The sequence below is a fragment of the Dama dama genome, chromosome 18, assembly GCF_033118175.1.
Source record: "Dama dama isolate Ldn47 chromosome 18, ASM3311817v1, whole genome shotgun sequence".
NCBI lineage: Eukaryota > Metazoa > Chordata > Mammalia > Artiodactyla > Cervidae > Dama > Dama dama.
Window position 1 is genome coordinate 41,869,703 of NC_083698.1, and position 14,581 is coordinate 41,884,283.

Sequence of the window (14,581 nt, forward strand, 5' to 3'; positions counted from 1 at the left end):
TGGGATGTTCTCAGTTTCAGCTGTTTATCAGACATGAAAACATGGTACCCAAGACTCCATTATGCCTTGAACAGTGGAGACTGTGGGAAAATGACAAGCTGTCAAATCCCACATCCTTTGAAGTGCTGGCAAATTTCTAATTCTATTGAATTGCCTCAACAATTGGAAACATACTAGCATAAGGAGCAGTGGAGAATTCTGGGCTTATTTCTTTTGCTCATAGCCTTTGAAAAGAGAATAAAGCCTAGGTATCTTGGTAGGAGTTTGTCTGTGACTCAGTTGATTTCAGGTGCCTTAGGTCTCTAAAGAGTATTTTGTTCTATTATAAATCCTAGGAGACTGTTCTTGGCATGGGTAGCCATGAAGCATCAATTTCTGTAACAAAGCTGATACTTATTCCAGGTTTTGTGGGAGGTGCTTTTTCCATAAGGTTTCAGATACTCCCATCTTAATTCTACCAGAGGGATTCATTAGTTCCTTCTTCTAAGACCATGTAAAATAATTCTGAACCTGGGATCTTCTGGTACCTTCATCATAGACTATTTAGTCAGTTACTTCCTAATAATAACCTTTATTAGTAGATAAGATAAAGAATTTTCCTGAGTGGTATAGCCAAGAGATAAAGTGTCCAGACGTCTGGATGCCCCATGTTCCCACATGCAGGAGATTCAGAGCTTCCACTGCACCAGAGGCCAAGAATTGTGGCCGTTTTGGAAATGGATCTTCTGTTTGTTGCTTTCCCTGCAATCAATAAACATAACTGTATCCCTGGGGAAGAGGTGGAGTTATTGAAATCCCATGCTTTGATAATTCTTAAATGGTTGAATCTTGGAAACCAAATAGAAATCAATGTTTTTTTAAAAAAAAAAACATTGTTGCCATGTGGAGCCAACACATCTAATTCATCTTTGGCACTGTAAGTTATTCTGTATCAAAGGCCATTAAAACTGATTTTGGTTTAGTACTGGGGGTGAGGTCTATGAACTGATGAGAATGAGTGATGAGAGTCTGGTATAAACAACATTTTATAACTATTCAGAAAGCTTAGTAATTCAAAGTAAGAGTTTAAGATCAGAAAAGAGTCACTGGAGAGTCATTCAGTTCTTGTTTTTAGGTCAAGAATGAATCCAGGATGACTGCTAGGGCAAAACAAGAATTCAGGTTTTCTTACATTTCCAGAACAGGCTGGCCATAGGCGATTATTAAGGAGGAAGACGCAGATAGGACTGTTGCGGAATGAGGTGAATACTCCTAGGCCTTTCCAACCTGACTAGCCATGTAGATGCTCCACCCTGGTTGTAAGGGTTTCAGTTCTCTAGCACAGGTAGTCCAGGGTACAGGACTGAGAACCCGGAATCCTCAGTCTCCAGTAGGACTCAGCCTGGAGCAGACCCATATCTATATAACCATTCAATGTACTAAACATTCCTGGGTCAGGCTGAAAGCCAGATGATCAGCCATGGATCTTGCTTTGCTGTTCTCCCAGCTATGAAATAGCTTATAATTTGCCCCATATGGCCACACTTCCCCTGTCCCTTATTCCTTGATCTCTCCTCTCTTCTCCCCTTTCTGTTTGTAAGTCAAGATAAATCTGTTAGTAAAGGTCAAATAAAAAGTAAAAGCAAAAATTTGTAAGTCAGGGTAAAAGAGGTCAAAACACAATGAAGATTAAAGGAGAAAAGGAACTTGTTGTCTCAAGTGTCCAAGCAGTTAGGGCAAAATTAAGGATCTCAAAAAAGAAGAGTCCTTAATAGAACAATGAGGGATGTGAAGGTTCTAGCACCTCCTCTGCCACTTTTACCCAAAACCAAAAGTTATCAGATACCTTTGTGATCATCAGAGAATATGACATTAACCTAGACTTTAACTGGGCTCTTAAAATTCATCAGCGGTGCCATTTGCAAGATACCAGTAAACCAGCTTGTGAAGAATATAAACAACAAGCTAGACAGAAAAGACACAAGTGAAGCTGAACCACTACCACGTGCCTCTTACCTCTCTTGTGTGGATATAAGTCGTACCCACTGCATTCTGATTAGAGGGTTTTAAAAGATAGGTAGCCTTCTCTGTTACAGATACTTTTTTTCATTAAAAATAATAATAATAAATAAAGAGGAGGCCATGACTGGGTTTGAAGAACAATGACAGTTACCTACATTTGAATCTTCCCAAAGCCATAAACTCTATTGAGAGGACAAATAAAACTACATAGGACCCATACATTCATCATTACTAGGACACAGAGACTACCTCACATTACCTATACATAGAGTAAAACAGAAACAATCTCCAGCAGAGCTCCCTTAGCCACCATGAGTCTGTGGGTAAAGAGAGTGGGAGAGCGGATGCTTAAGACTGTCTTCAGAGTAAAGGACGACGAGAGCTGAGAGGATGCACAGACAAAATCACTCCCAAGAAAAGAAAGTGCAGCAGTAAATGCCAAAATGCTGGGTCAGACTTAGTAGTTCATAGCCCTGGATACCTGACTTGGCAATGGAAAAGGGCTTGAAAATGAGGATACCACAAACCTCCCAGGCAGCCAAATCAGAATCATGATTGTTAATGTTATTGTTCAGTCGCTCAGTCATGTCTGACTCTTTGTGACCTCACAGAATGCAGCATGCCAGGCTTCCCTGTCCTTCACTGTCTCTGGGAGTTTGCTTAAACTCTGTCCATTGAGTCGATGATGCCATCCAACCATCTCATCGTCTGTCTCCCCCTTCTCCTGCCCCCAGTCTTCAATCCAAAAGCATGGCCATCATCCTTAACCATAGCTTGACCCTGTCCCATCCAAACCATTACCATTCTGTGGATTTGCTATGCAGATAGTCCCTCATTCATTCTCTTCTGTTGCTGTTTAAGCTGCTGTCTTCTCTCCCCTGGACTATAACAAAAACCTCTTAACATATTTCCGCCTTTAATGGTGATAGCAATTCTTTCTCCCCTCTGATCTTCAATCCATCTTCTATACTGCTTATTAAAGTGATTTTCCAACAGATAGGCTCTCATTGTCATTCCCATGCTGGATTAAGTATCTCGACTGAATCCTTCTGTAGCTTCCTTTATCACAGCATAATGGCAAGAATTGTCACTCTGGAATAAGATATGTTATACCCTAGCTCACATGCTTGCTTGTTTCATTATTTGGGGTAAGATTCATAACCTCTCTGAACTTCAGTCTCCTTATCTGTAAAGTGGAATCAAAAGTATTACCTACCTCATAAAGTAGGTAATTACTGTATGGGAAATACTTTGAACAGTGTCTGGCATATAGCAGATGCTAAATTAATGTTAACTAACAATGACTAAGTAGTATTGGATTTCTCTAAGTCTCTTTATTCTACTAGACCCAGCCTCAATATTCTTTAAAGATTTTAAAATGATTTCTCTTTTCAAAAACAGATTATCTCAGTGTCCACTACATAGAAAGTCCAGTCCAAATGTTTTCAGTTCAGTCACTGAGCTAACTGTCACATTTTCATAAAATCAGTTAATTTGAATTAGACAGATTATTGTCTTACATGAGGGCATGGAGTTCTTCATTCAAGTTGAACTTAATCATCTAAGTTTTCTCCAGTTTTGTAATTGCAAATAAAATTCTAGTGTTGTACTAAGGAAACTGAAGATCTTTCTGGAAGAACATGACCAAAGAAAGTACTTGAACTTTGGAGCAGCCACAGGCCCCATCTATATAAGCACAGCCAGGCACACTTGCAGAGAGCTCACAACAGCCACAGGTGCCATGCTTGACAATGACCGCCTACCTGCCCAGCTTACCTATGGGTCTCTGCTCTTGGCTCCAGCGATTTTCAGTTCCTAACTTCATTTCTGGGCCTCAAGATCTGATTCAGAGCCCACTGTACATTGGTCATCCCTTTTTGGATGCTACTGATCCAGCCAACATCCAGGAATCCAAAACTCGTGTTCCAGACTTCCAGTTTCCAGTCTGTCATGGAAGTCTGGAACTTATCACTCCCATCCTCAAAACAAGAAAAAAGCTGAGCAAACTGAAAATCAGCAGCTCTCCTTAGATCTGTCAGATAATTGAGGTCATAAAACAAAACACCACTGTCAAAATTGGAGAGTCAGGCAAGTAACAGAGAATTCGGGCCTACTAGGAGGGGAAACTTGTGGCTGGAACAGTACCAGCAGGAACTCTGAAAGGGTAATTGACTAATTGCTGGAAACTGAGAATGGATGAGCCTGAGAGAAAAGTTCCTGGCAGGCCAGCTTTAAGGGGGCCTACAGCCTTTCGTGAGCTTTCCCTCTAGGAGGGCCTCGAAGTTCTCACAGCAAAGACTCAAGGGGAGGAATAAAGTATTTAGTAACCATTTTGAAACAATGCTCGGACATATGCAAGGCTGGTTCAAAATTCAAAAATCAGCTAATGTAATTCATCACATCAATGGGCTAAAGAAGAAAAACTATATGATCATATCAAAGATTGTATTTGACAAAACCCAACACCCATTACTGAAAAACACTCTCAGCAAGATTATGAATAGAGGGGAACTTCTTTCAACATGATAAAGAACATGTACAAAAAATCTATAGCTAACATCATACTTGGTGAAAAGAAACTGGTGGTTTCCCCATAAGATCAGGAATGAAACAAGGATGTTTTCTCTTTTCACTCCTATTTTTCATCACACTGGAAGTCCTAACTAATTCAGTAAGAAAAAGAAATAGAAGGTATGTAGATAGAGAAGAAAAAAAAATGCCTGTGTTTGCAGACAGTATGACTGTTTGGTAGAAAATCACAAAGAAGTAACAAAAAGCCAAAACAAAAAAACATACCAACTACTAGAACTAATAAGCAATTATAACAAAGTTGCATGATATAAAATTAGTGTACGAAAAGGAATGTTCCGTATGTCCATTTTGGCCCTATAGACCTCCTTCCTCCAAGATTTAACAAGCTGTGCTCATACACAGGTGGGCAGTAAGAGGGCATAAACAGAGAGGCCTGCCTTTGTAGTATGTGAACATGATGCACAGTGTTATGAGATTGTAACAGAAGTAGATAATGGAGTCAGACTAAGATGAAAAAAAAAAACCCATCTGGGGGCTTAGGGCACATACACATTGCCAAAAGCAAAAGGGTTAACTCAGTGCCTAAGTGTGTACATCAATGTCCTTAGTATTATACTAATTTAACTGGGATGTTGGGAAATATGTCTAAAATCATAATCCTAATGAAAAACAATGATCCATTTCCTTTTTACTTTGTGTATTCTCTTATAGCATTCTCAAGAATAGTAGTAATTAATTATGTAGTGTTGTAGAATTGCTTAATGCTCTTATATATACATATATTTAATCAATTATAATTTAGGTGCCACTAAAAAATGCACCCAGGGATCAAACCCACATTCTCGCACATCACAGCAGATTCTTTACTCCTGAGCCACCTGGCAAGCTCCCCAAAATGCACTGGTTCATAGGAATAAAAACTTCTAAATTGTTTCTTCTAAGAACATATTTGAAACTATCTCCATACCATAGGAAAAGGAGTCTTGCCATTTACATAGATACTTAATTTTTTAAAGTATAAACAAAAAGATAATTCTTTTAAAAAAAAAAATAGACTTTATTTTTTAGAAGAGTTTTAGGTTCGCAGCAGAATTAAGCAAAAGTTACAGAAATTCCCCATATATCTTCTACCCCCACACATGTGTAGTCTCCCCTATTATCAACATGCCCCACCAGAGTGGTATGTTTGTTACAATTGATAAACCTGTATCAACACATCATAATCGCCCAAAGTCCATAGTTTACATTAGGGTTCCCTCTTGGTATTGTACATTCTATTAGTTTTGACAAATGTGTAATGACATGTACTCACCATGATAGTATCATACAGAGTAGTTTCACTACCCTTAAAATCCTCTGTGCTCCACCTATTAATCTCTTCCTCCCCTATAGGTTTTGATCTTTTTACTGTCTTCATACTTTTGCCTTTCCAGAATGTCATATAGTTAGAATCATACAGTACTTAGCCTTTTCAGATTGGCTTCTTTCACAGTAATAGCATTTATACTTCCTCCATGTCTTTTCTCGACTTGGTGTCTCTTTTCTTTATGTTGCTGAATAATGTTCCATTGTCTGGATGTTTATGTATCTATTTACCTATAGAAGGACATGCTGGATGCTTTCACATTTTGGCAATTATAAATAAAACTCCTATAAACATCTGCATGCAGGTTTTTTTGTGTGTACATATACTTTTAGCTGAACTTTGATGCTTTGCAGGATTTATCTCCCATTCTTTGAAACAAATATGTCTAGTCAAGACTTCCAGTATACCTCCCACATTGATGTAGTGAACCCTTGAGATAGTCTGCAGTATGTCCAGATGTTTCACATCCTTTCAGTTTGAACTGGAAGGACAGACTGTTCCTGGTTGACTTAAATTGAAGCAAGAGGGCTGGGCCTCTGCCTCATAGTATCAACCAGCAACTGGATTAGCTCTGATCCAGGGAAGAGGCTTACCCTGGGATGTAGCAGCTCCTGAGGAAGGACTCAACTGGGGGAGTGAGTGCCTTATCACTGTCCACCCTGACACACCAGCTGAAACTGTGGAACTCAGGTTGGGACTTGAAACCATGGTCTTTAAACCAAGATCACACACCTGATCTCAGGAATTAATGAAGCTCAGGTTCTTGATGTCTCATTGCAGAAAGAATTCAGTGAAAGACAGTGATAGGTAAGAAACACATTTATTTAGAGAGAAACACACTCCACAGGCAGAATGTGGGCCATCTCAGAAGGTGAGAGCAATCAAAAAGATAATTCCTTAACAAACTAATTTTTATTCACCTTGAATATTGACCACAATTTATTTGGTATTAGTTAGTTTGTTAGTTCAGTCACTCAGTCGTGTCTGACTCTTTGCGACCCCATGGACTGCAGTACACCAGGCCTCCCTGTCCATCACCAGCTCATGGAGTTTACTCAAACTCATGTCCATTGAGTTGGTGATGCCATCCAAACATCTTATCCTCTGTCATCCCCCTCTCCGCCCATCTTCAATCTTTCCCAACATCAGGGTCTTTTCAAATGAGTCAGTTCTTCGCATCAGGTGGCCAAAGTATTGGAGTCTCAGCTTCAGCATCAGTCCTTCCAATGAATATTCAGGACTGATTTCCTTTTGGATTGACTGGTTTGATCTCCTTGCACTCCAAGGGACTCTCGAGAATCTTTTCCAACACTATAGTTCAAAAGCATCAATTCTTCTGCGCTCAGCTTTCTTTTATGGTCCAACTCTCACATCCATACATGACTACTGGAAAAACCATAGCTTTGACTAGATGGACCTTTGTTGGCAAAGTAATGTCTCTGCCTTTTAATATGCTGTCTATGTTGGTCATAACTTTTCTTCCAAGGAGCAAGGGTCTTTCAATTTCATGGCTGTAGTCACCATCTGCAGTGATTTGGAGCCCCCAAAAATGAAGTCTGTCCACTGTTTTCCCATCTATTTGCCATGAAATGATGGGACCAGATGCCATGTTCTTAGTTTTCTGAATGTTGAGTTTTAAGCCCACTTTTTCACTCTCCTCTTTCACTTTCATCAAGAGGCTCTTTAGTTCTTCTTCGCTTTCTGCCATAAGGGTGGTGTCATCTGTATATCTGAGGTTATTGATATTTGTCCTGGCAATCTTGTTTGGTATTAGGCTAAACTAAATAATATTATAGCATACACAATTTGGGCATACTAAATATACACACACATTGACATATTCATGTAATCTAACAACTACTAAGATGTATACATATATTTAATTTACACACATATACTCAACAATTGGGCTTCCCTGGTGGCTCAGCTGGTAAAGAATCCGCCTGCAGTGCAGACGACCTGAGTTTGATCCCTGGGCTGGGAAAATCCCCAATAGAAGGGAAAGGCTACCCACTCCAGTATCTTGGCCTGGAGAATTCCATGGACTGTGTATAGTCTATGGGGTTGTAAAGAGTCAGACACGACTGACTGACTTTCAATTGCAGGCAGGTTCTTCACCATCTGCATCACCAGGTTAAGGGAATGTAAAAAGCAGTTGACTAAATAATTTTATTTATTCCATTGGTTCTATTCAAACAACTTAATAGAACAAAACTTCTAATATATTTGTACCATAGCATCTCAGTTAAAGGGGCTTCCCAGGTGGTGCTATTGGTAAAGAATCTGCTGCCAAATGTGGGTGACACAGGAGACATGGGTTTGATCCCTGGGTTTGGAAGAGGAAATGGCAACCCATTCCAGTGTTCTTGCCAGTAAAATTCCATGGACAGAGGAGCCTGGTGGGCTATAGTCCGTGGGGTTGCAAGGAGTCGGACATGACTGAGCAACTGAGCACACACACACATCCCAGTTAAACCAATTCTTTTGCCAAACTTGGCGGTCTGTTATTTAAATTTGCAAAATCCTCAAGGAAGAAAGTTTCTTGAGAAATGCCCAGCTATGACTATATCAGACATTGCTTCCAAAATGAGTGTGTCTTTCAAGAGTACCAAATAATTTTAGTTTAACGTGATCATTGAATGTCTAATGTTCTCAGGAAAAAAAAACTAAAGTTGGGAAAAGTAATTAAAACCAGATCCTAAAAAGTTAATACATCTGAGGCTCCAGATACTCAAACTTCATATTCTGTGGTTTCCAGTAAAACTAAAATGAGGTAATTTTTTATTCTTATTATGTTCATGGCTCTTGCAAAACCAAGCCAGGGTAAAAATGCTTATCTTCTCCTTTTTCTCATTAAATCATTATGTAGTTTTCAATGTCATATGCCAAAAAGAGAGTCCCCTACCTTCTAAATAACAAAAAATTTCCTGATAAATTTAGGATAATCTAAACATCTCAGTTTAATCACATTTGTTTCAAATCCAAATAAAGAATTGTGAACGTGGCTTATGTATCACTTTCTCCTCCTCCCTCTTTGTTTCATCTCTTTGGAACTTAATGATTAGGCTGGAGGAGGGAAAGAGGAGAAAGATTACCACATGCCCATTAGTGTAAACCTTGAAACCTTGGAAGAGGTAGAAAGAGATTGAAAGTTACAGCATTTCAGTGTGAGCATACAGACACACATACACATACACACACACCACGTACACTCCAAAAGCAAGAAGAGGGGAAAAAAAGGGATGATGAGAAAGAGAAAAAAAAAATTTTTTTTATGAACTTGAACAGCCAATCTTGTACAACTGATAATTAAATTATTCTGTATGTCCATGCTCCTGTATTCCCCATCTTTTGTTTTCTTTTAGATCACTGAAATCAATACATCAATAAAAGACTACATTTTTAAAAGCTATACCAAACTTAGCTATATGATCATACAATTAGCATATAGGTAAACTTTTTCATCTAAAATCTCAGAGCACCTTAAATAGTATGATTTTCAGGCTCCCAAGAGGGAAAATAAAAAGGCCATGGCAGGAAGCACTGGCTTCCTGATACTTAGCTTCAAACTTTGGTCATCTCTCTCTTTCATTCCAAGAAGCACTTTTAAATGAATAGTGATGGATATTAAGAGGTCTTGTGTGTCATCACCATAGGGGGTTTTAATACTTCTGAATGATTTGTAGTTATTGATCAAATGTAATTGATCACCATGAAGGAAATATAATCCAATATTAGAAATGTTAATACCTGTTTAATTTTAATAACCTTTATTCTGTTGCCTTGTTAAAGACCTTTTGAATGCTTGACTAGATCATATTTATGGATAAAGTTTTATGTAAATTCATGTTTAATCCTTAAATGAACTGCGATACATAAATCATGGTTTAACCTTAGAGGAACTGCTTAGCTTTTTCTTCTAGTAGGTTACACGCATTATAACCCCTTTTGTTATTGTAGAGTTACAATCTTGCCCTATGCACGTTGTTGGTCCTCTCTGGGATCTTTGCTTTGAAAAATAGTGTTTGTTCTTTTTACCTCTTTATACAGTTGAACATACTACTAGGTAGATTTCTTAGGAACCTGCTAGAAATTTGGCAAACAGGATCTGAAACTGGGAGAAATTCACATCATTTGACATTATTGCCTCCTAAAGGAGACTTTCTTTTTTTTTCTTTCCCATCCCTTCTTTTTAAAGGAGACTTATCAGTGTTACATTTTCCTGTTCAGTACCATTACATTGTCCTGATACAATGAAGTACAGTGAAAATCATTTGAAAACAATTTTTCCCACTAGGTTATGTTGACCATCAACCATTTAGAACAGCAGTTCTCTGTTTCTACTCTTCATTTCTGTAAAATTAGATTAGTTTGCTGAGAAGGCATAGGACTTTAGCCTGTTTAAGCCCTCTGGGCCTTAGTTTCCTCACTTGTAAAATTACAGAGATGGTTTAGATGATTGTAAGATTCCTTCAGCTTCAGAATGGTGAAATTCTATGCTAAAGTCTAGAACACCATTTGACCTGGCACTCTGTAGCCCAACAGTTCATATAATGTTTTAACACTCTCCTATTAGTTATGTTAGAACTTCTTGAAAAGTTCATTTCAAATTCATGGAAGACAGCTTAACTTCAGGTCTGCCATGCTCTGGTGGACTTTTCACCTAATATTTGCATTATCTTTCTATGTGTGAGATGACTTCTTTTCTGTCAATAAGAGTTTGTATTTAAATTATTTTTCTGAGTTTAATCCCAGATTTTCATAAATACTGGGGTTTCTGAACTCTCAGGATACTTTAAATGGGGTTTCCAATGCATTTAACAGTTTCCACATTCCTAGATTATTAGTTCTGTTTAAAAATGCTGTCTTCCAGTATGGTACTGGCACAAAGACAGAAATATAGATCAATGGAACAGAATAGAAAGCCCAGAGATAAATCCACGAACCTATGGACACCTTATCTTTGACAAAGGAGGCAAGGATATACAATGGAAAAAAGACAACCTCTTTAACAAGTGATGCTGGGAAAACTGGTGAACCACTTGTAAAAGAATGAAACTAGAACACTTTCTGACATCATACACAAAAATAAACTCAAAATGGATTAAAGATCTAAATGTAAGACCAGAAACTATAAAACTCCTAGAGGAGAACATAGGCAAAACACTCTCCGACATAAATCACAGCAAGATCCTCTATGACCCACCTCCCAGAATATTGGAAATAAAAGCAAAACTAAACAAATGGGACCTAATGAAACTTAAAAGCTTTTGCACTACAAAGGAAACTATAAGTAAGGTGAAAAGACAGCCCTCAGATTGGGAGAAAATAATAGCAAATGAAGAAACAGACAAAGGATTAATCTCAAAAATATACAAGCAACTCCTGCAGCTCAATTCCAGAAAAATAAATGACCCAATCAAAAAATGGGCCAAAGAACTAAACAGACATTTCTCCAAAGAAGACATACAGATGGCTAACAAACACATGAAAAGATGCTCAACATCACTCATTATTAGAGAAATGCAAATCAAAACCACAATGAGGTACCATTACACACCAGTCAGGATGGCTGCTGTCCAAAAGTCTACAAGCAATAAATGCTGGAGAGGGTGTGGAGAAAAGGGAACCCTCTTACACTGTTGGTGGGAATGCAAACTAGTACAGCCGCTATGGAAAACAGTGTGGAGATTTCTTAAAAAACTGGAAATAGAACTGCCATATGACCCAGCAATCCCACTTCTGGGCATACACACGGAGGAAACCAGATCTGAAAAAGACACGTGCACCCCAATGTTCATCGCAGCACTGTTTATAATTGCCAGGACATGGAAGCAACCTATATGCCCATCAGCAGATGAATGGATAAGGAAGCTGTGGTACATATACACCATGGAATATTACTCAGCCATTAAAAAGAATACATTTGAACCAGTCCTAATGAGATGGATGAAGCTGGAGCCCATTATACAGAGTGAAGTAAGCCAGAAAGATAAAGATCATTACAGCATACTAACACATATATATGGAATTTAGAAAGGTGATAACGATAACCCTATATGCAAAACAGAAAAAGAGACACAGAAATACAGAACAGACTTTTGAACTTTGTGGGAGAATGTGAGGGTGGGATATTTCAAAAGAACAGCATGTATACTATCTATGGTGAAACAGATCACCAGCCCAGGTGGGATGCATGAGACAAGTGCTGCGGCCTGGTGCACTGGGAAGACCCAGAGGAATCGGGTGGCGAGGGAGGTGGGAGGGGGGATCGGGATTGGGAATACATGTAAATCCATGGCTGATTCATATCAATGTATGACAAAACCCACTGGGAAAAAAAAAAATAATAATAATAAAAATAAAAATATTAAAAAAAAAGAGGAAAAAAAAATAAAAAAAATATAAAAATGCTGTCTTCCACTATTTTACTAATCAGTAACCAGATTTTGCCCTAGTTCAATACAAGTATGATATATAATTTCAGTTGTCTTCTTTTAACAGCAAATTGAGTTGCTTAATGTTGTGATAAACAGCATGTGTGGCTTGCTCACAGTAACTACTTTATGACTTTCTATCTATCACTCAACACCAGGTCTAGGAAATTTACTTCTCATGAGTTCTTGTAGTACCATTTGAGCATATAATCATTTATCTTATCCAATTACTTATCTCATGCTTTCCATCCTGGCAAAGTATACTACCAATTATGTTTGAATAACTTAGTCCCTAATGGTTAAGTACTTGGTGTAATTTTTCAGCCTCCCCCAATTTTCATGGTTAGATGATATAACATTTCTTTCTACAGAACATTCCTATTATATTAATATGAGAAGACTTTTACCACATTGCAGTTGATTATTCTCCAAATAAAATGTCAACCTATCCCTGTCTATCCTATGAGTCTGACATCTGGAAGGGAGAGAGTAGACAGGAAAACATAGAAAAGCAAATCCTCTCAATTACCTCGGGCTGTGGAGACCTGACTAAAGGCAGAGTTGATCCTGGTTCAACCAAGATCACATACGTATTATTAGTTTCATTCCGCTTCTTTTTTTTCCTGTTGTTACCCACAAAGGTTATTCAATTTGCACTTAATTTTCAATCTTAATTCTTTAACAACAACAACAACAACAAAACATAATTATCTTACCTGGATTCCAAAATCGGTGATTTTATCACACTCAGACACTGAAAGTTCCTTTAATTTTCTATGTCTGGAAAGTGTCATCAAACCCTAAAAATGTTTAATATAAAGATTATTTGATGATATATTAGTATAGAAGGTGTATTTCCAATAAGATAGCAACAGTTTATGCAAACTAAAAATACTTAGCTTCTGTTTTATATTTCTTTAGACCTAATCATACAATCACTTTGGTTAGACAACATTATTAAATAAAATTTTCAGGTTATCTCTAATGTTTTACAAAAAGTATTACAAATCCTAGAACCAGAAAACTTCTTATCTTGCCTCCTGTTTCCAGGTAAATGTTATATCAATCAATGTAAAGAAATCTTCAGATGCTTAAGTTTACAGCTTTATTTTATTTGAAGACACTTCATGTGGCTAATGAATCTATTTATCAATAAATTTATGCTTAGTCTAAAATCTGAAAATCTTTAGCTCATTTTATGATGTTTAATTGCTTGGAGGGAGAAGAAACACATCTTTATGTAAAGGCCCATAGACAGATAATTATTCACTAGTAGTTCATTTCTTTTTTCAGGCTAAAAGTTATGTTTCTTTTTATTTAAAAAAATGGATTTCACTTTCATTCCTTCACTTTTTTAATGTGTGGTTTTGTTGGTGCTCAGATGATGAAGAATCTGCCTGCAATTCAGGAGACCCGGGTTCAATCCCTGGGTCAGGGAGATCCCCTGGAAAATACTGGCAACCCACTCCAGTTATCTTGCCTGGAGAATTCCATGGACAGAGAGGCATGATAGGCTGTAGTCCACGCGGTGGCAAAGAGTCAGACACAGCTGAGCAACTCACTTTCACTTTCGTTGGTTGGCCCATTTCTCAGTACCTATTCTCCTAATCTGGTACAACATTCAGGTAAGGAACTGACTGTTGTGCCTTATAGATGCCATCCTTCTGTTTTGCATTCAGGATCATGTTACTTTTCTATTTCCTAGATATGTGTCCTAGACTATGTGGACTAGAGCAGTTTCTCCTCCTTTTATGGTCCCAGAGCTGGCTGGCAGGGAAAAATGCTGGAAATAGTATATGATTTGTCCTTTTTACATTTTATTTTCAGGACTTACTTACCTTTTGATCATAAAAACCACATTTGGACTATAATTGAAAATGGGTCATGCAGGTATTATATGCTGGTGTTTTTTTTGTTTGTTTGTTTGTTTTTATTTTTTTTTGCTGGTGTTTTTTTTTTTTTTACTGATTTACATATTAGGCCTTTCATTTTTCAAAAACAAAATGCATATCAAAGAGAACAGTGCTTGAAATTCTACTTGATTGAAGTCACTGTTAAATTACAATTTCTAATTTCATTTAACAGCCTGTATGCCACACAAAAATAAAATGACCCCATTTATTCTTTTAATTTCATTGCAAATGTGATTCCTTTCCTAGGAACACATTATATTTTCTGTCTCATTGTTTCAAAACAAAGAATGGGCAAACTCTGTGAGGCCATCACATGTGGTCTGGGTTCCAGA

The 14,581-nt window shown here is 37.7% G+C and overlaps 2 protein-coding genes across 2 annotated transcripts in view; one reads left to right on the forward strand and one right to left on the reverse strand.

Annotated features, from left to right (window-relative positions):
- Positions 1-14,581, reverse strand: part of FBXL13 (F-box and leucine rich repeat protein 13) — a 209,862-nt gene that overhangs the window by 24,372 nt on the left and 170,909 nt on the right. The window contains exon 18 of the mRNA XM_061166528.1: positions 13,053-13,136. Within this exon, the coding sequence (XP_061022511.1) occupies positions 13,053-13,136 (84 nt within the window). The remainder of the gene's footprint in view (positions 1-13,052; positions 13,137-14,581) is intronic.
- The window catches only part of LRRC17 (leucine rich repeat containing 17), a 124,119-nt gene that overhangs the window by 23,036 nt on the left and 86,502 nt on the right, over positions 1-14,581 (forward strand). The gene's annotated exons all lie outside the window — the stretch shown is intronic.